The sequence below is a fragment of the Halichoerus grypus genome, chromosome 2, assembly GCF_964656455.1.
Source record: "Halichoerus grypus chromosome 2, mHalGry1.hap1.1, whole genome shotgun sequence".
Taxonomy (NCBI): Eukaryota; Metazoa; Chordata; class Mammalia; order Carnivora; family Phocidae; genus Halichoerus; species Halichoerus grypus.
This window is the reverse complement of record NC_135713.1, coordinates 191,091,987-191,110,329: the sequence shown is the minus strand read 5'-3', so window position 1 is coordinate 191,110,329 and position 18,343 is coordinate 191,091,987. Positions and strand designations below refer to the sequence as shown.

The window sequence follows — 18,343 nt, the reverse complement described above, 5'->3', positions numbered from 1 at the left end:
ACACATAGTAAACATTTTGACTATATATTTAAATATGAACAAAAAAAAATACTGAGGACTAAACAAGGATTTAGCAAGGAAGCATCAAAGATGATAAAGGATTTTTATATATCCTCCACCTAGCTCAGTGCCATATAGAAATTCAATAATTATTTTTTTAAATTCTTTTTTTTTTTAAGATTTTATTTATTTGACAAGGAGGGAGAGAGCAAGCACAAGCAGGGGGAGTGGCAGAGGGAGAGGGAGAAGCAGGCTTCCTGCTGAGCAGGGAGCCCAACACTCAGGGCTTGATCCCAGGACCCTGGGATCATGACCTGAGCTGAAGGCAGACGCTTAACCGACTGAGCCACCCAGGTGCTCCAGAAATTCAATGATTAGCAACTTAATGAAGCTTTAACAAAACTTTGGATTCATTGAGGAATTCTAGGACTCAAGGTTGATGGGATGGGAAAGTGGGACCAATGTATCAACACTCCTCTTCCTACTTTCTCAGAAGGGAGATCAACCCAGCTCTGGCTCCAAAGGAACACCCATGAGAAACCGAACTCTCGAATACCAAAGTTCTCTCGCTTCCCAAATCTGATCCTTCTAATTCCAATTTTAGCTGATGGTACCACTGTCCTACCAGCCAGCCAGGCATCAAAGCTTTGAATTACTTTGACACCTCCCTACCACATCCAGTTACTAATCTAGTAAGGGATAGGATTTTGAGCTGTGTGCTGAGATGGTGAATTAGGGGAACGGAGGAGCTGAACGGACTCCGGGATGGCACAGGATAGTTGGGCAGGGGGTGCCTGGGTAGCCCAGTCGGTTAAGTGGCCACCTTCGGCTCAGGTCATGATCCCGGGGTCCTGGGATTGAGCCCCGTGTTGGGCTCCCTGCTCAACGGGAAGCCTGCTTCTCCCTTTGCCTCTGCTGGCTCTTGCTCTCCCAAAATCTTTAAAAAAAAAAAAAAAAAGGAGGGGCGCCTGGGTGGCTCAGTCGTTAAGCCTCTGCCTTCCACTCAGGTCATGATCCCAGGGTCCTGGGATCGAACCCCATATCGGGCTCCCTGCTCAACAGAAGCCTGCTTCTCCCTCTCCCACTCCCCCTGCTTGTGTTCCCTCTCTCGCTGTGTCTCTCTCTGTCAAATAAATAAATTTTAAAAATCTTTAAAAAAAAAAAAAAAAAGGATAGCTGGGCAGGATAAGATGGTGGTTAAGTTTGGTTAGAAAGTATAGAGTAAAAGGATGTGGCAGTCTTCCTTTACCCTGAGCAGATCTCTTGAATTTCCTTCCTGAGAACCTGCTTTTTTGGGGAAGACCTGCAGTGCCAATAAGACTTGGCACTCCTCTTCTTGTCATCCAGAGAAAATTACCTTGCCTTTCTGCTCAAAACTATTCTCGTTCCACTGTGACTCCATGTTTGCATCTTCCATCCTCAGTGCATGCTCCCATTCAGTCCGTCTGTCAGCAATGCCTACTAGGTGTTGGGCTCTTGGCTAGGCCCTGGGGCCACAGAAAGGAGACTTGCTCTCAAGGGAGTCATGGACACAATCATGTCCATGAATGGACCATGACTAAACAGTGTGATCGGTGCTGTGCCCACATGTGTCAACTCCAGAGTGCCAGCCTGAGGAATCGAGGGAGGCTTCCCCTAGGCAATGACCCCACTAGAATCAAGTCTTGATTGGACAAGAGCTCTGTCACCCAAGAAAGAGTGAGGGTCTGCCTTCAACTGAACCGCTGGTATATAGTCCCAGAGCCTGTGAACCAGAATACCCTGGACTCCACTGTATCCCCACTTCCTTTCCCCTTCACCACCCCTTCACCAGCACCAGCTGCATTGCTGTGGCCACACTAAGACTTGGCCTGAGATGGAGGGAGAGTGAAGGAGCTTGCTACACCAATATGGCTGACCAAGACCCTGGAAGGAGGAAGTGGGTAAGTGCCTTATCCAAAAGGATATAGCAGCCTCGAGTCTTATCAGGGGACAGCAGCTTCCTTCCTCCTTCCTCCACCTCTGACCAAGTCACAGTGGGCCACAGCAATGCAGGCAGCTGTGAGGTGGGGACGAAGAGCTGTAGAACGGCTAGAGTGGAGGTGTACGGACCAGTTCATGGTTATGCTACCCCAAGCAGAAAGGAATGGTGGCTTAGACTAGCATGGTGGGAGTGGAAATGTGAAGATTCAGGAGACATAGTTGAGAGGCAGAACCAACAGGACTTGGTGATAAACTACTCTCAGGAAAAGGTAGGAGTCATGGCTTTCAGTCATTAGCATCCACCCCCGGGGTGGCCTCACCCCCTTTCTGGCAATCCAGGAAACCATATGGCTCTTTTCTCTGCCTGCTGCTCAGCAAGTGGGTTCCAGTTTGATAAGAAAAGCCTTCCTGTGGTGGAGACTGAAAGGAAGAGGAAGGAGCTCACCCATTCCTGCCTAGGAGGTTGTGGGAGAAGGAAGATGGCCAGAGCTGTGTGTCCACTTCATGCCCTCTGGCTTCTGGAGTGGGTGCAACTGCTCTTGGGACCTGGTGCCATCCCTCCAGCCTGGGCCTTGAACCTGGACCCAGTGCAACTCACCTTGTACACAGGCCCCAATGGCAGCCACTTTGGGTTTTCACTGGACTTCTACAAGGACAACCATGGGAGGTGAGCCTGGGGTGAAGTTTGGGTGTTGGGAGAGAGGATTCCCCACCATCACCACTTCTGTGAACCTCAAGCTCCCCATTTGCTATAGAGGTTGAGCAAAGAGACTTTTAGGCTCTATTCAGAATGAGTTCTTTTCAGGAATACTGTCAGAACTAGCTCAGGTAAGGGTGTCAGGGAGGGGCACAAATGGGAAGGTGGACACCAAAACTACAGCAAGAACAAAGGGAAGATAAAAGTTGATGCCTTATTTTTTCCCTCAAGGATCAGTTGTATGACCTACTCCACCTTGGTCTCCTCCAAATACAGAGAGGAGCACATGTCTGAAATTGACTTGCAAAACTGTCTACCCACTCCCACCTTGCTTTTCTACTCCATGCCTCTCATCCCCATCAAAATTACAGATATTTGAAAAGAAACGATAGAGCATTAATGGCTGGGATTAGTCAGCTGCGAAATCAGACTTCCAAGATGAGAGTCCTGGTTCCTTCTCTTTATAGTAACTACCCTGCACTAGGGACTTACTGTGGAAGCGCTGTGATGCCCACCCCTGGGGATGGCAGGCAGCCCTCAAGTATCTGCCTCTTGGGGGATTTCCTCTGCTGAAGAGTCACCTCCCCCAAAGTCCCCTTTCCAAGGTGGCCTACAACCAGCGACTGATCAATGAGGAGTGTGGAGGGAGGAGAGAGGCGTGAGGGTGTGACGTTCTCACCTCAACTTGGGACGGTTCTGAAGGGTCCTTCTAGCTCCAGAGCTCCCAGGCTGTTGGCCCATGGCTGTCATTGGGCCTGAATCTGCACCATACTCCTTTCTCTGCCCACTCCTGCTCCTTTCCCTTTTTTTTTTTTTTTAATATTTTATTTGTTTATTTGACAGAGAGAGACACAGAGAGAGAGGGAACACAAGCAGGGGGAGTGGGAGAGGGAGAAGCAGGCTTCCCGCAGAGCAGGGAGCCCGATGTGGGGCTCGATCCCAGGACCCTGGGATCACGATCTAAGCCAAAGGCAGACGCTTAACGACTGAGCTACCCAGGCGCCCCCCCCTTTTTTTTTTCAAGATTTTATTTATTTGTCAGAGAGAGGGAGAGAGAGAGCGCACAAGCAGGGGGTGCGGCAGGCAGAGGGAGAAGCCGGCTCCCTGCTGAGCAAGGAGACGTGGGGCTCGATCCCAGGACATGACCTGAGCTGAAGGCAGACACTTAACTGACTGAGCCACCCAGGTGCCCCTTTCCCTTTCTTTCTACAGATATTGGCCTCATAGGCATTACTTAAACATCCTGCGAGCTAAAAGAAAAAAAAATTACAGCATTTTTTTGAGTACTTGTTATATGTTACTTGGTTCGCACCGTGCAAAAATGTCTCTCATACATTGATTTCATTTACTTCTGACATTGGTTGGTATTGTCCCCAATTTATATATGGTAAAACTATGATTTGAACCTAGATCTACTAAGGTCCTCAGTGATATCAGTACCCTCACTTAGAGGTGCTCAGTAGCTTCCCTAATTCTTTGCCATTAAAACTAGCTCTCAGGAAGGTATCTGGTAACAATCTTAAGTTCTAGGGAGCATGTCAACCCCTGACTTTTGGTGTGGGGCACAAGGGTGAGGGATATGGAGTGTGGATGGTGTGCAGAGCTTAGGAGGTCTTTCTCAGCAAGGATGATAAACTCCTCATATTTAAATCAAACCAAATGGTTATAGTACCAGCTTTACCCTTAACTTGCTAGACTACTTTAGGCACGTGGCTTCCCCACTGGGAGACAGTTTCATTGCCCATAAAATGAGAAGGCTGGCCTCCATGGTCTGTGATGTCTCATTGAGGGAAGATGATCCAGTGCCCTCCAAGGCACACAGCTCTTCTGGGTAGTGCTCTCAGCGCAGGCGCCGGGCCATGTGGTACCTCGGGATCCGCACCGCGCTCACCCAGCTTTCCTACGCAGAGTGGCCATCGTGGCGGGCGCCCCGCGAACCCTGGGACCCAGCCAGGAGGAGACAGGCGGCGTGTTCCTGTGCCCCTGGAGGGCCGAGGGCAGCCAGTGCACCTTGCTGCCCTTCCACCTCAGTGAGTCCAGCGCAAGGAGGGAAAAGGGGGGGGGGGGCTACAGGGATCGTGGACGGCTGGGCTTCAGCGCCCCACCCTTCTTGTGCCCTCCAGATGATGAGACCCGACACGTAGGCTCCCACACCTTCCAAACCTTCAAGTCCCGGCAGGGACTGGGGGCGTCGGTCGTCAGCTGGAACGACAACATTGTGGTGGGCGCCGCGGAACGGGGCACAGAGAGCAGTCGGGGGCAGGGACACGTGGAGGGGGGCAACGCCGAGTCCCGCCGGTTCCCCACTCTCCTGTGGCCCTGCTCCAGGCCTGCGCCCCCTGGCAGCACTGGAACGCCCTAGAAAAGACCGAAGAGGCTGAGAAGACGCCCGTAGGTGGCTGCTTCGTGGCTCAGCTCCAGAACGGCCACCGCGCAGAGTACTCGCCCTGTCGGGCTAACACCATGAGCCAGGTTTACGTGAAAAACGGCTTTAGTGAGTTCCGCTCTCCGTTTTGTCTCCGCCCACTCACGGCACCTTAGCTCCGCCCCCAATCTAATTACCCACCCCCACCCCCCGCCGGGCGCCCCCTAGGCCTAGTCTCAGTCTGGCATCCCCGGTGGCCCAACTCCTTGGCCCAGCTCCTAGCCCCGCCCCGCCCCAGCTCCTAGCCCCGCCCCGGCCCAGCTCCCAGCCCCGCCCCGGCCCAGGCTCCAGTGCACACTCCTCGATCGGCCCCTTCGCTGACCCCGCCCCCTTCCCCCTCCAGGAGACGACCGGCGCTACTGCGAAGCGGGCTTCAGCTCCGTGGTTACTCAGGCGAGAAGGGAGCCTAAGCGGCGTGGGGGCGGTTCCCAAACAGGCCTCCCTCTCACTTCCAGGGCTTCCCTTTCAGGCTGGAGAGCTGGTGCTTGGGGCCCCTGGCGGCTATTTTTTCTTAGGTACCTGCCCATCTGTACACCTCCCTCCCTTCTCTGGGCCTGGGGAGACCCCAGGAGTCTCGGCCCCCACACCCGCTGTCCCTTGCGCCCTAGGTCTTCTGGCGCGGGCTCCCATTACCAGTATCATCTCGAGTTACCGCCCAGGCACCCTCTTGTGGCACGTGCCCAACCAGAGCTTCACCTTCGACTACAGCAAGCCAGAGTACTACGACGGCTACCGGGGTAACCCTGGCGCCCCCCTTCTAGGCCTCCCCGCACGCTATCACCGCCCACTGCGCCGGACAGCTCCTGCCCCTGCCGCAGCGCCATCCCCAGCAGGCCAACCTCCGCACCTGAGGCACCTGCGCCCTCGGCTCCCACAGCTTCCCCGCCACCGCCCCACTCCCATATGCCCCAGCTTATCTTTCGCACCCTGGATTCGCTGCGCAGCCTAGGGCAGGTCTTGGCCTCAGTTTTCCCATCTCCACAATGCAGGGTTTGGACTGGGTGGTCTCTGAGTCCCCTTCTTCCTCGCCCTTGGCCCTCTCCCTGCTTCGCCCTCCCAGAAAGATTAATTCGTGCTGTGTCTTCAGGGTACTCGGTGGCCGTGGGAGAGTTCGACGGGGATCTCAATACTACAGGCAAGAAATCCATTTAGGGACAAAGGTTGGGGAGCCCAGCCCGGGGAGGAGCACTTCCAGACCCCACACTGAAATCTCCTCTGGGTTGCAGAATGGCGGGTGGGAGGGGGGTAGGTTCGAAGGACCTCATTCACTGGGGTCCGGCTCTCCCCAGAGTATGTCCTCGGTGCCCCCACCTGGAGCTGGACCCTGGGAGCGGTGAGTGCCCTGTCCCGCCACCGGGCATCCCAAAGCCCCCGACCCCACTCCTCAGCCTCACAAGCCCCCTAAACCTCCTTCCCTTTCTCACCGGAGACGGGAGGCTGTCCTGGGGAGCAAGAATGACGCGCTCCTGTGCGTTCTCCGTGCAGGTGGAAATTTTGAACTCGTACCACCAGACGCTGCACAAGCTGCATGGAGAGCAGGTGGAGGCCCGCCCCAGTGGGGGTGGCCGACGCTGGGGAATTGGAACCCTAGAATATTCCACGGCGTGGGGGGGGGGCTATGTGTAAGAGAGGGTGCCGGCCTGGGGGCGGGAATTAAGTACGCCTCGTCTTCCTGCAGATGGCTTCGTATTTTGGACACTCGGTGACCGTCACTGATGTCAACGGAGATGGGTGAGGGGCGCCCCATCCCTACCAGTTTGGGTCCCCAATCACCAGAGGGGTTGACTGCTCTCGGTCTCCTCCTTTCCTCGCCCACTCCCACCTGACGATCACCGAGGGGAGCGGGAGGGTGAGAATGGAATGGGCGAGATTTGGCCCAGGCCCGCAGCATCCCCCTAGCCCACCCCACTGCACTGCCCGTCTGGCCTGCAGGAGGCACGACCTGCTGGTGGGCGCCCCACTGTACATGGAGAGCCGCGCTGACCGCAAACTGGCCGAGGTGGGGCGCGTGTACTTGTTCCTGCAGCCTCGAGGTCACCACGTGCTGGGCGCCCCCAGCCTCCTGCTGACTGGCACTCAGCTCTATGGGCGATTCGGCTCGGCCATCGCACCCCTGGGCGACCTTGACCGGGATGGCTACAACGGTAAGGGAAGAGAGGAGCCCCACTTGCTGCAGAGTGGTTAACAGCCACAACAAAGACCACGGATTTGACTGGAGGGCAGCGGGAGCCGGGGAAGGGGGCTTTTCGGGAGAAGAGTTGAAAGAGACCACTTAGGATTTGTTTGCATTCGTCCAGGCAAGAGATGGTGACCACCTGGGTGTGGATTTTGGCAGTGTAGTTAGAGATGGGTGATTTCACAGATATTCAGTACCTGGACTATTAGGACTCGATGGGTGCTGGATGTGGAGCTAAGAGAGAGCAAGGAGTTGAGGGGGTGCTGGTGCCTTTGCTGCCTGGAGTTCAGGCCAAGTATCGGGCCTGGGGAGGGGAGGGCAGGGGCGGAGATCAGCAGTTCAGCTCTGGGCCTGTTTGACCTTGAAGGGCTTGGGAGCGTTAGGCAGACATCCAGAGAACAGTTGTGTGTGCCTTCCCACTGGCACCAGAGAGTTCCGAGTGGGAGACAGGGGCTTGGGGAGGGTGGATGAGGCCCCGGGCACCTGTGAAGTGAGAAGAGGCATGGGACAAAGCCCTGGGGGAGCTAGAGCGTTTAGCGGAAGTGAGTCTAGAAAGGAGACAGGAGTGTCCAGAGAAGTAGAAGGGAAACCAGGAGATCTCATGGCCCAGAACTGAAAGCAAGAGAATGCTCTGAGCAGGAGGAAGGGGGTCAGTGGTTCCAGATGCTGCCTAAAGACATCATTAGATGGGGCTGGAGAAGTCTCCGTGGGCTTTAGCAAGAAGGAGGTCATTGGTGACAGTGAGAAGAAACCGATTCAGGGCTGGGTAGGCACAGAAGTCAGAATGCCACGGGGCAGGGTAAGAATGGAAGTGAAGAACTGGAGGCAGCCACTGTAGACCGCTCCTTCAACCAGTTTGTGAAAGGACAAAAAGAAAAAAGAAAAAAGAAAAGATGATTCCTGAAAGATGAACATCAAGAGAAGGTGATTCTTATTTCAAAGCATATGGAGTAGGTTGAAGGTGGCGGAAATGATCTTGTGGGGAAACAGGGTGGTGAGGGAAGTGAGCCAGAGGAGTGTCCCTGTGATGCTCCTCGGAGAAGACTGGGCTGGGATATTTAGCCTAGTGGCAGGGTATAGGAGTTGGGGAAGGAGGGTTCGGATTTATAGCACAAGAGTTGGGCTGCTTCTCTTTGTGAAGGAGGTAGGGGGCTGGGAGCTTGAAGAAAGTTTGAAATAGGTGCTGAGCAGAGTTGGAGAGGGGGCTGAGCAGAACCCCCTTGGGACCACTGGGCACCGCCTTGATCCATCCTTAGTTTAGATGGGCGGTCAGGAATCCCTGGGGCCCCATCTGCTGAGGTCTGGCCGGGTTTGCTAAGGACTGGCAATGGGGTAAGATGGCAGAGGATCTGACCAGGGTGATCGAATGGTCAGAAATAAGCAAAGAGATGAAGATGCTAAAGATCAGGAGGGAGGGGAGGCCCAGAGCCTGGGGATGAGACTGGTCAGGGTAGACTTATTTGGATGAATTCCATGTAACTCAATCAGAAAAATCAATAGATTTTTTTAAAGGAAAAAAGGTGCATAGAAAACGAAGTCAGAAGACAAAGGAAAGAGAGTTACAACATATATATAAAAGATCTTATTGCTGTCACATGTAAAGAACTCTTATAAAGTAATAAGATTATGATGATTAACAAATACATTTTCAAGAGTGATCTTAAAAGTTATTAGTGATGACAAGCCCATAGTGTGGCTCTGAGTTTGCATGGTGGAATTGAAGGGGGGAGCCTGGGTGGCTCAGTTGGTTAAGCGTCTGACTCTTGATTTTGGCTCAGGCCATGATCTCAGGGTCATAGGATGGAGCCCCAAGTTGGGCTCCGTGCTGGGCGTGGAGCTTGCTTGGGATTCTCTCCCTCTCCCTCTGCCCCTCCTGCTCGCGCACGCATGCGCATTCTCTCTCTCTCTAAAATAAATAAAATCTTTAAAAAAAAGAGAGAGAGAGAGAGAAAGAAATGGGATGAAGTTCCCTAGGGGAAAAGGGGACCACTACTTAATAGGTCTTGGTTATTTAATCTTCTGGGACTCAGTTTTTTCATCTAAAATGGGAATAATAATGCCTAATTTTCAGGATTAAATGAAATTATGTCAATATATTTTCCTCAATAGATACCAAGGGCTGCTACTGTTTTTATAATCATCCTACTTGGCAGGTCTCTCTTGTACTCAGCTGTAAACTCCTGGAGGGCAGGGCAGGTGCCTCCTTGACGCTGACTCTTGTATCCCGCTGCTGATCCCCTGAGGTCTCCCGGGAGAGGGAGCTCAGGGCCACCGGGATAACAAACAGAAACTGGAGAAAATGATAGCAAACAGCCCCTCCCCTTCTGTTGCTCCTTCCAGATGTTGCAGTGGCCGCCCCATACGGAGGTCCCAGTGGTCGGGGCCAAGTGCTGGTGTTCCTGGGGCAGAGCGAGGGGCTGAGCTCCCGCCCCTCCCAGATCCTGGACAGCCCCTTCCCGGCAGGCTCTGGCTTCGGCTTCTCCCTGCGAGGTGCCGCAGACATCGATGACAATGGATACCCAGGTGCCCCTGGAATGCGTCCAGCTAGCCAAGAAGGGCTCTTGGGCATTAGCTGGAGATGCAGAAAGACACAGTCAGGGGCCTGTGCCCCACTGAGTGTTCTGACCCGTCTAGGAGGCTGGGAGGCCAGGGGAGACCAAGTTGAAACCCCAGGGGGGGGGAAATGGTGTGGGAAACCTCGAGAAAGCTGAGATGAGGGCCCCATGCCTCCTCTAACGGCTGATTCTGACCCCTCCAATATCTGTAGACCTCCTGGTGGGAGCTTATGGGGCCAACAAGGTGGCTGTGTACAGGTGAGTGCCGGCTCCAGGGGCGTGGTGGGGGACGGTCCGCACCATCAGAGGATACTGGGCCAGGGGGGCCCACAATGGCAAGCCTCCCCCCATGCCACCAGAGCTCAGCCAGTGGTGATGGCCAATGTCCAGCTGCTGGTACAAGATTCACTGAATCCTGCTGTGAAGAATTGTGTCCTGCCCCAGACCCAGGCACGCGTGAGCTGGTGAGGAGGCAGAGGGCATGGGCCGGACAGGGTCTGGGACCTTGAGGGGCCCTAGCCCCTGAGCCCAACTCCTATCTTTGCAGCTTTAACATACAGATGTGTGTAGGAGCCACTGGGCACAACATTCCTCAGCAGCTGCGTGAGTGTCGTCATGGGGACAGAAGGGCGGTGGGTCTGGTTCCCCTGGAGGCTGGCCAGGGAGACCTTGACCCTCCCTGCTTCCCTTGCCAGCCCTAAACGCCGAGCTGCAGCTGGACCGGCAGAAGCCCCGCCAGGGCCGGCGGGTGTTACTGCTGAATTCGCAACTGGCGGGCACCACGCTGCATCTGGACCTGGGCGGGAGGCACAGCCCCATCTGCCACACCACCGTGGCCTTCCTCCGAGTACACCCAGGCTGGGGATGGGAAGGGCTGGGTGTGCAATCCTGTTCCTCCAGCCCTGGGGCATGGGCTGGATGCTGCGGGTACAAGGGTGGTCAGTGGGACATGTATGGCAGGGTGCATGGTCTGACTCTTGTCCCCTCCCTAGGACGAGGCCGACTTCCGGGACAAGCTGAGCCCCATTGTGCTCAGCTTCAATGTGTCCTTGCAACCCAGGAAGGATGGAGTAGCCCCTGCTGTCGTGCTTCATGGAGACACCCATGTTCAGGAGCAGGTGGGGGTGGGTGGGAACAGACAAAGGAGGTGCAGGACCCCTGCCAGAAAGTCAGGGTTAGGGTTAGTGTCCAGGTCCTAATGGGAACCCCAAAACCTTGATGTCACCTCTCATCTTTGATGTCACTCTAAACCTTAATGAAAACCCCCAAAATTCAAAATTCCTTAAACCCTGATTCAAGCCCCACATGTTGTTGACGTCACCTGTAAACTCTGACAAACCCATAAATCCTGATGTCACCGTCCTGACATCATCCCAAACCCTGATGCAAACCCTGAAGCCGTGATGTCAGCTCCAAACTCCTTTTCATTCTCAGACCTTCTAATTCCCTAAGTCCTCATGTGACCCTCCCCCCAAACTTCACATGTCCCCAACTCACCCGCACACCTTGATGTGCCTCTTCTAGACCCGAATCATCCTGGACTGTGGGGAAGATGACCTGTGTGTGCCCCAGCTCCAGCTCACCGCCAGCGTGTGAGGAGGCCACCCGCCCCATGACAGCCCTTCTCCACCTGATACTCTGTCCTCACTCCCCTCCCAGGCCCTGGGCCTGGGCCCGGCCTCCTCCGCTTTACTCCTTTCTCCCCACAGGGTGGGCTCCCCCCTCCTCATTGGAGCCGATAATGTGCTGGAGCTGCAGATGAATGCAGCCAACGAGGGCGAGGGGGCCTACGAAGCAGAGCTGGCCGTGCACCTGCCCCTAGGTGCCCACTACATGCGGGCCGTCAGCAACATCGAGGTGAGGCCCCACCTTGGGGGCATTCCCAGGGACCTGGGAGGTACAAGAGCCCTGCCTCTCATTTTCCACCTGAGAGCCCCCGCTTCTCTTAAGCGTTGCTGTAAAAACTGTGATTTGATTTTTTTTTTTTAATTTGGAAAAGGTGTTCTTGCTAATAGCATAAAATCCGAGGACTATTCTAAAACCCAAACCAAGGGGCGCCTGGGTGGCTCAGTTGGTTAGGCATCTGCCTTCGGCTCAGGTCATTGTCCCAGAGTCCTGGGATCGAGCCCCGCATCGGGCTCTCTGCTCCGCAGGAAGCCTGCTTCTCCCTCTCCCACTCCCCCTGCTTGTGTTTCCTCTCTCACTGTGCCTCTCTGTCAAGTAAATAAATAAAATCTTTAAAAAAAAAAAAAAACCCCAAACCAAAAGTAGCTCAGGAACTAAATGTTAACGGGAACTTCTGTCAGAAGAACTGTGTTAACGGGAACTTCTGTTAACATTTGGTGGACTTCCTTTCAGTCTTTTTTCTCAACATCGACAGACACTTACATGGGCCTATATTTATTTATTTTTTTTATTTTGTTGATGTAGTTTGTAACAACGGGATCATAGTCTCTGTAATGTTTTGTGTTTTTTATTTCCAAAAATGTCATTGAAAATAATAAGGTGTGGGCACCTGGGTGGCTCAGTCGTTAAGCGTCTGCCTTCGGCTCAGGTCATGATCCCAGGGTCCTGGGATCGAGCCCCACATCGGGCTCCCTGCTCGGCGGGAAGCCTGCTTCTCCCTCTCCCTCTCCCCCTGCTTGTGTTCCCTCTCTCGCTGTGTCTCTCTCTGTCAAATAAATAAATAAAATCTTAAAAAAAAAAAAAAAAGAAAATAATAAGTTGCCCCGGGGATACGTAAAGGAGAATGTGACATCCCTCAGACTCCCACCCTGAGAAGCCCCCCTCTCCACCCTGGCACACAAGTCCCTTGCAGACTTTCCAAGGGAGTTTGCATGTATATGGGATACTCCAACCATCTGCTTTCTTGAAACTACCTCCCTGAAGGGCTTTGAGAGACTCATCTGTAACCAGAAGAAGGAGAATGAGACCAAGATGGTGCTGTGTGAGCTGGGCAACCCCATGAAGAGGAATGCCCGGGTGAGGCACCAAGGCGTGGGTGCTGGGTCCGCTCCACCAGGGGCTCAGACACAGCCGAGTTTTAGGGGCTGGCTTGGAGTCCTGTAGCTCTAGCAGGCTAGAATCCTGGTCCTCACACTCCCTGTGTTCTTGGCTGAGTGGCTTTCCCTCTCTCAGTGGGCTTCTGAGATAGTGGGACAGGGCTGCCCAGAGTGGGCATCTGGGCCGTGACTTCGGCCCTCCCTGTCTCTCAGATAGGAATCACAATGTTGGTGAGTGTGGAGAACCTGGAAGAGGCTGGGGAACGTGTGTCCTTCTGGCTACAGATCAGAAGGTACTGGACTGGGGAACATTCCTACCCACCTCCCTTCCCCTGGCTGATCCTGATGCAGACACCCTCAGATGCCCTCCTTCCAGAAGGATCTTCTGGGATGCCCGCTCTTCAGACTTCCCCGTTCCCTTTCTTCCCCAGAGCCTTGTGTCTGGGTCTTGGAGCCCTAGAAGAAGGTCTTTCCCAGGTCTAACTTCAGTGTGGCAAGCTGTTTGTGGAGTTAGCGCTTCCTGACCCCTCTGAAATTCTGGCCCTGCCCCAGAGAGTGCTGATGTCCACTGGGCAGGTGTCCCTGACCTGCTTCTCCTTATCCGCTCCCCTCCAGCAAGAACAGCCAGAATCCGAACAGCGAGGCTGTGCTGCTGGATGTCCCAGTCCGGGCAGAGGCCCACGTGGAGCTGCGAGGGTGAGCCCAGGGGCAGATCAGGGAGATGGCAGGCAGAGCCCTCAGCTTCAGAGGGCTTTGGAGGAACCCCTATAGGCGAGTCAACTGATCAACCTCACCCAGAGGGATTCGGGCCCCGCAGGAACTCCTTTCCAGCCTCCCTGGTGGTGGTGGCCGAGGAAGACAACAGGGAGAACAGCTCCGACATCTGGGGCCCCAAAGTGGAGCACACCTATGAGGTATGAAGGGCCTTCTGGGACCCAGGCTGGGCGGGGGGGGAGGGACCCAGGAGTTACGCGGTGGGCGCTCAGCCACTTAACATCTGGCCTCCCACTCGCCAGCTCCACAACAATGGCCCCGGCACTGTAAGCGGCCTCCGCCTCAGCCTCTGCCTCCCTGGCCAGTCCCAGCCTTCTGACCTGCTCTACATCCTGGACATACAGCCCCAGGGGGGGCTTCAGTGCTCCCCCCAGCCCACTCCTAACCCCTACAAGGTGAGAGCCTGGCTGGAAGAAAGGGTTGTGGGTGGGGCCCCAGCCCATCAACCAGGGCCCCTCTGGGAGTGAAGGGGGATGAGTGGAGCTTGGACCCACTGCTTCTTTGCCTCCTCAGCTGAACTGGAGGCTGCCGACCCCCAGCCCCTCCCCGACCTCCCCCGGGCATCACAAGCGGGAGCGCAGACAGGCGTCCCTGCCAGGGTCCAACCAGCCGGCCAGGCCTCAGGATCCAGTTCTCCTGGTGAGCAGGCTCCATGGTCTCCAGCTGGGGTCTCCCTGGGGCACAGGGGACAGAGGCTCTGAGAGGCAGGGAGAGGGACCAGCAATGTGATGTGGGCCTTGGGTGGACCACGTTGGTCCCAAGGAATGCTCCAGGTGCGTATGAAGGCTGGGGCTGGTCTTGTGTCTGGGGCCGGGTGGGGGTCCTTGAATCTTCAGAGGTTCCCAGGACATTAAAGAAAATGAAGACATGCCAAAGCAGAGTTAAAAAAGTTCTGGGTGTTGAACGCTGTATGATGACCCACTTCTTCCCACCCTTTCCCTGCATCTCTGGAACCGTGTGAGCAGCCCCATTCAGAGATAAAGTCAGAAGCTTGAATCTGAGGCCCTTCCTGCGAGGGAGGCCCGAGCTCCCTGGCCCTGCTGCCCCTTTCTGTTGTTGGGTCCTTGGGGTGGTGAGGGCTGAGGGGGTCCGAGGGGCTGGGAACTAACGAGGCATCCCCCTAGAGCTGCGACTCGGGGCCGCACACGGTGGTGCAGTGCGAGCTGCAGGAGATGGAGCGAGGCCAGCGGGCCATGGTCAGGGTGCTGGCCTTCCTGCAGCGGCGCGGCCTCCAGCAGGTGGGGAGGGGGGTGCCGGTGGGCGGGGCTTTCTGGGGGCGGGGCCCAAGCTTGCTTTAGGGAGAGATGGGGCGGCAGGGGCTGAAGAGGGAGTGAGGGCAAGGCTTACTTTTGAGGGGAGGGGATTAGGCCAGGGCCGGGACTCCTGCTACCAATCGGCCCACGTAAATGGCTTTCACCCACCCCATTCAGAGGCCACTGGATCAGTTCGTGCTGCAGTCGCAAGCTTGGTTCAACGTCTCCTCCCTTCCCTACGCTGTGCCCGCCCTCAGCCTGCCTAGTGGGGAAACTCTGGTGAGTACGGACCCTGCAGGACCCACTGTCTTCCCAAGCGTCGGCGCCCCACACGGTGGGGGCGGGGCATCCCCGGGTCTGAGGGGTGGCACAGGTAGGTGGCTTGGTTGGGGGTCCTCAGCCCACAAGTTTGAGTCTTTGGGAGAGGCAGGTGTCAAGGTGACTGAGAAAACATGTGGGTTTGCCCTCAGGTGCAGACGCACCTGCTTCGAGCCTTGGAGGAAAGGGACATTCCCATCTGGTGGGTGCTGGTAGGCGCGCTCGGCGGCCTGGTGTTGCTCACGCTCCTGGTCCTGGCCATGTGGAAGGTGAGGCATGAAGGGAGGGTGGGGTCCCTGGGTGGGCACAGGCTTGGCCGTGCCCTACCTCACAGGGAGGCAGAGAGAGATGGTGACGCAGGGTCCATTCACATCTCCACTATTAAAGAGTGTCATTCTCCAGAGGACCTCTTCCAGGGCACAGACCCCTGGGAGAGGTGGCCCCTAAAATCCTAAGGCCTTTCAGCCTGTTCCCTGCTGAGAGGAAGAGTCACAGGGAGGGAGTCCTGCCTGCAGGAATTCCCTGTCTAAGGAGGACAGGGCTCAACTCCCAATCCCTCCCCCCCTGACTGAGGTGGGAGACCCGAGTCTGATCCAGACCCTCTGGGGAGGCCCTGCGGGGTCACTCCCTCCTCTGAGCCAGGAGGGCTGTTCTCAAACTCGCTCAAGTGCTCAAGCCCTGGGAAGTCATGGTGCTTTTAGGGAAAATCATGTATTAGACTTACAGTCATCAAATACATATCATTGGGCGCTTGAGTCACATAGAGACATAATGGCCAATAATTAAGAAAAATTCAGGGGAGGGGCGCCTGCATGGCTCAGTCAGTTAAGCATCTGCCTTCAGCTCCAGTCATGATCTTGGGGTCCTGGGATCGAGCCCCACATCTGGGCTCCCTGATCAGCGGGGAGTCTGCTTCTCCCTCTCCCTCTGCCCCTCCCCCCTACTCATGCTTTCTCTCTCCCTCTCTCTCTCTCAAATAAATAAATAATCTGTAAAAAAATTCAGGGGAGGGGCGCCTGGGTGGCTCAGTCAGTCGTTAAGCGCCTGCCTTCGGCTCAGGTCATGATCCCAGGGTCCTGGGATCGAATCCACGTCAGGCTCTCTGCTCCACGTCAGGCTTCCTGCTCCACATCAGGGAGCCTGCTTCTCCCTCTCCCACTCCCCCTGCTTGTGTTCCCTCTCTTGCTGTCTCTCTGTCAAATAAATAAATAAAATCTTCAAAAAAAAAAATTCAGGGGAAAAAGACAAATTAAACACAAGTAACTTGTTACATCTGTTATCCCTGAATGGGGAAGGCCTCCATTTGTGCATGCAGTGGGATCTGATTCTCTGCTGGTCCAGGGGGAGGACCTCATGACTGGCTGCTTTCTAGCCTGCTTCTTCAACTGCTGCTCGGTGGGCCCACTGATCATCTTTACACCCTGTCCCCGGCCCCTGTGCACCCCCAGGTCGGCTTCTTCAAGCGCAACCGGCCGCCACTAGAAGAAGATGAGGAGGAGTGAGGGGGCAGCCCGCGCCCTGTCCTAGGAGGAAGGCTGGGTCTGTGCCTGCTCTGCCCAATCTTCACCGTGTGCCCCCCCCACTCTGCTCACCCACGGGTTGGAGCTGTCCCATGGAGGCCTCCTGGTGTTCTCCCCCTCCGGTGAGAGCTGGCCACTCCTTTCCCTGCTGCCCAATAAAGAGGCTGAGCCCCAACCCCCAGCATGCTGCCTCCTCTTGGGTCTGCGAAGAGAAGGGGACCAGGGACAGGTGATGTTTGGAGGGAGGGGCTGGGGCTAGCAGAAGTGTGTGCAGAGAGTGTCTCCGCCAATTACTGTCTTTGGGGAGTGTCTGGGAGTAGAGAGTCGGGGCGGAACAGAGGAGAAAGGGTGGCAGAGCCTCCCGGAGAGACTGGAGGGGGATGGGGTGTCTGAGGGGGCCGGGTGCCATGGAGGCTGGGAGCATCAGAGAAGGCAGGCTGGTCCCTGGTGGACAGCTTTCAACAGTATTTTTTTTTTCGTGATTTTAGAGGGATAAGCCTCAAGTGGACCTGAGATTCGGGAATATAACTTGCTCTCCCCACTCCCATTAAAAAAAAAAAAAAGCCTTTAAAGCCATGTTCAGGTGAGGAGGGGGCCGGGGGAAGCTGACTAAGCCCTCAGCCTGAGGAAAGCAGCATCACACCAGGGAGAGGAGAGCGGGCTTTGCTGTCCAGCTACCCTTCCTCCCCATCAAGGAGAAGGCTCTTCAGTTAGGAAAGAGGGCTCCAGGCAGGGAGCTCACAGGAGCGCTAGGAGCGGAAGAGAACTCTCCCGCCTCCGCCCGCCAGGACTGGAGTCCCGGGATAGACGGGGGGTCCACCTGGAGTCCTGAGAAATGTGTTGATTCATGGGTTCAGTGAATATTGATTGAGCACCTCCCATGTGCCTGGTACTCTCCCAGTGCTCAGATGGAGCAGTGAAGAAAGCAAAGTGCCGGCCCCTTGTGAGACTTACATTCAACCAGCGGTAAAGAGTAAATGAGCGGAGGGGCGCCTGGGTGGCTCAGTCGTTAAGCGTCTGCCTTCGGCTCAGGTCATGATCCCAGGGTCCTGGGATCGAGCCCCGCATCGGGCTCCCTGCTCCGCGGGAAGCCTGCTTCTCCCTCTCCCACTCCCTCTGCTTGTGTTCCTTCTCTCGCTGTGTCTCTCTCTGTCAAATAAATAAATAAAATCTTAAAAAAAAAAAAAAAAGTAAATGAGCGGGGCTCCTGGGTGGCTCAGTTGGTTGGGCAACTGCCTTCGGCTCGGGTCATGATCCTGGAGTCCCGGGATTGAGTCCCACATCGGGCTCCCTGCTTAGCAGGGAGTCTGCTTCTCCCTCTGACCCTTCCCCTTCTTGTGCTCTCTCTCTCTCTCTCATTCTGTCTCTCAAATGAATAAATAAAATCTTAAAAAAAAAAAAGTAAATGAGCACATACATGTCTGGTCAGTGGTGGTCAGTGCTGGGAGTAAAAATCAAGGTAAGGAGATTCCGGTAGAATTACGTGGGAGAGGGCTGACATTTTAGGTAGAGCGGTCAGGGAAGGCCTCTGATGAGGTGAGCAGAGAGAGGGATGAACGAGCCAGGTAGCCGCACAAGAATAATACGATCTGGACAGAAAGAGCAGCCCGTGAAAAGGCCCTGGGGTGGGAGCAGGCTTGATGTGTTTAAATAAAAGCCAG

General features: G+C 55.3%; 1 protein-coding gene across 1 annotated transcript; it reads left to right on the top strand.

Annotated features, from left to right (window-relative positions):
• The first annotated feature begins 2,341 nt into the window (after positions 1 to 2,341).
• ITGA2B (integrin subunit alpha 2b) lies at positions 2,342 to 16,857 on the top strand. Its single transcript, XM_036071233.2, has 30 exons — positions 2,342 to 2,629; positions 4,568 to 4,689; positions 4,783 to 4,880; positions 4,988 to 5,153; positions 5,428 to 5,477; positions 5,554 to 5,599; positions 5,693 to 5,821; positions 6,172 to 6,219; positions 6,374 to 6,417; positions 6,570 to 6,623; positions 6,763 to 6,815; positions 7,017 to 7,228; positions 9,601 to 9,783; positions 10,028 to 10,073; positions 10,175 to 10,279; positions 10,363 to 10,418; positions 10,511 to 10,662; positions 10,808 to 10,933; positions 11,340 to 11,407; positions 11,525 to 11,672; positions 12,705 to 12,797; positions 13,031 to 13,110; positions 13,433 to 13,513; positions 13,635 to 13,731; positions 13,834 to 13,986; positions 14,105 to 14,230; positions 14,716 to 14,829; positions 15,022 to 15,123; positions 15,315 to 15,431; positions 16,611 to 16,857. Exons 1-30 carry the CDS (start codon positions 2,442 to 2,444, stop codon positions 16,662 to 16,664), a joined length of 3,111 nt encoding a protein of 1,036 aa, XP_035927126.2. The 5' UTR covers positions 2,342 to 2,441; the 3' UTR covers positions 16,665 to 16,857.
• The last annotated feature ends 1,486 nt before the right edge of the window (positions 16,858 to 18,343 follow it).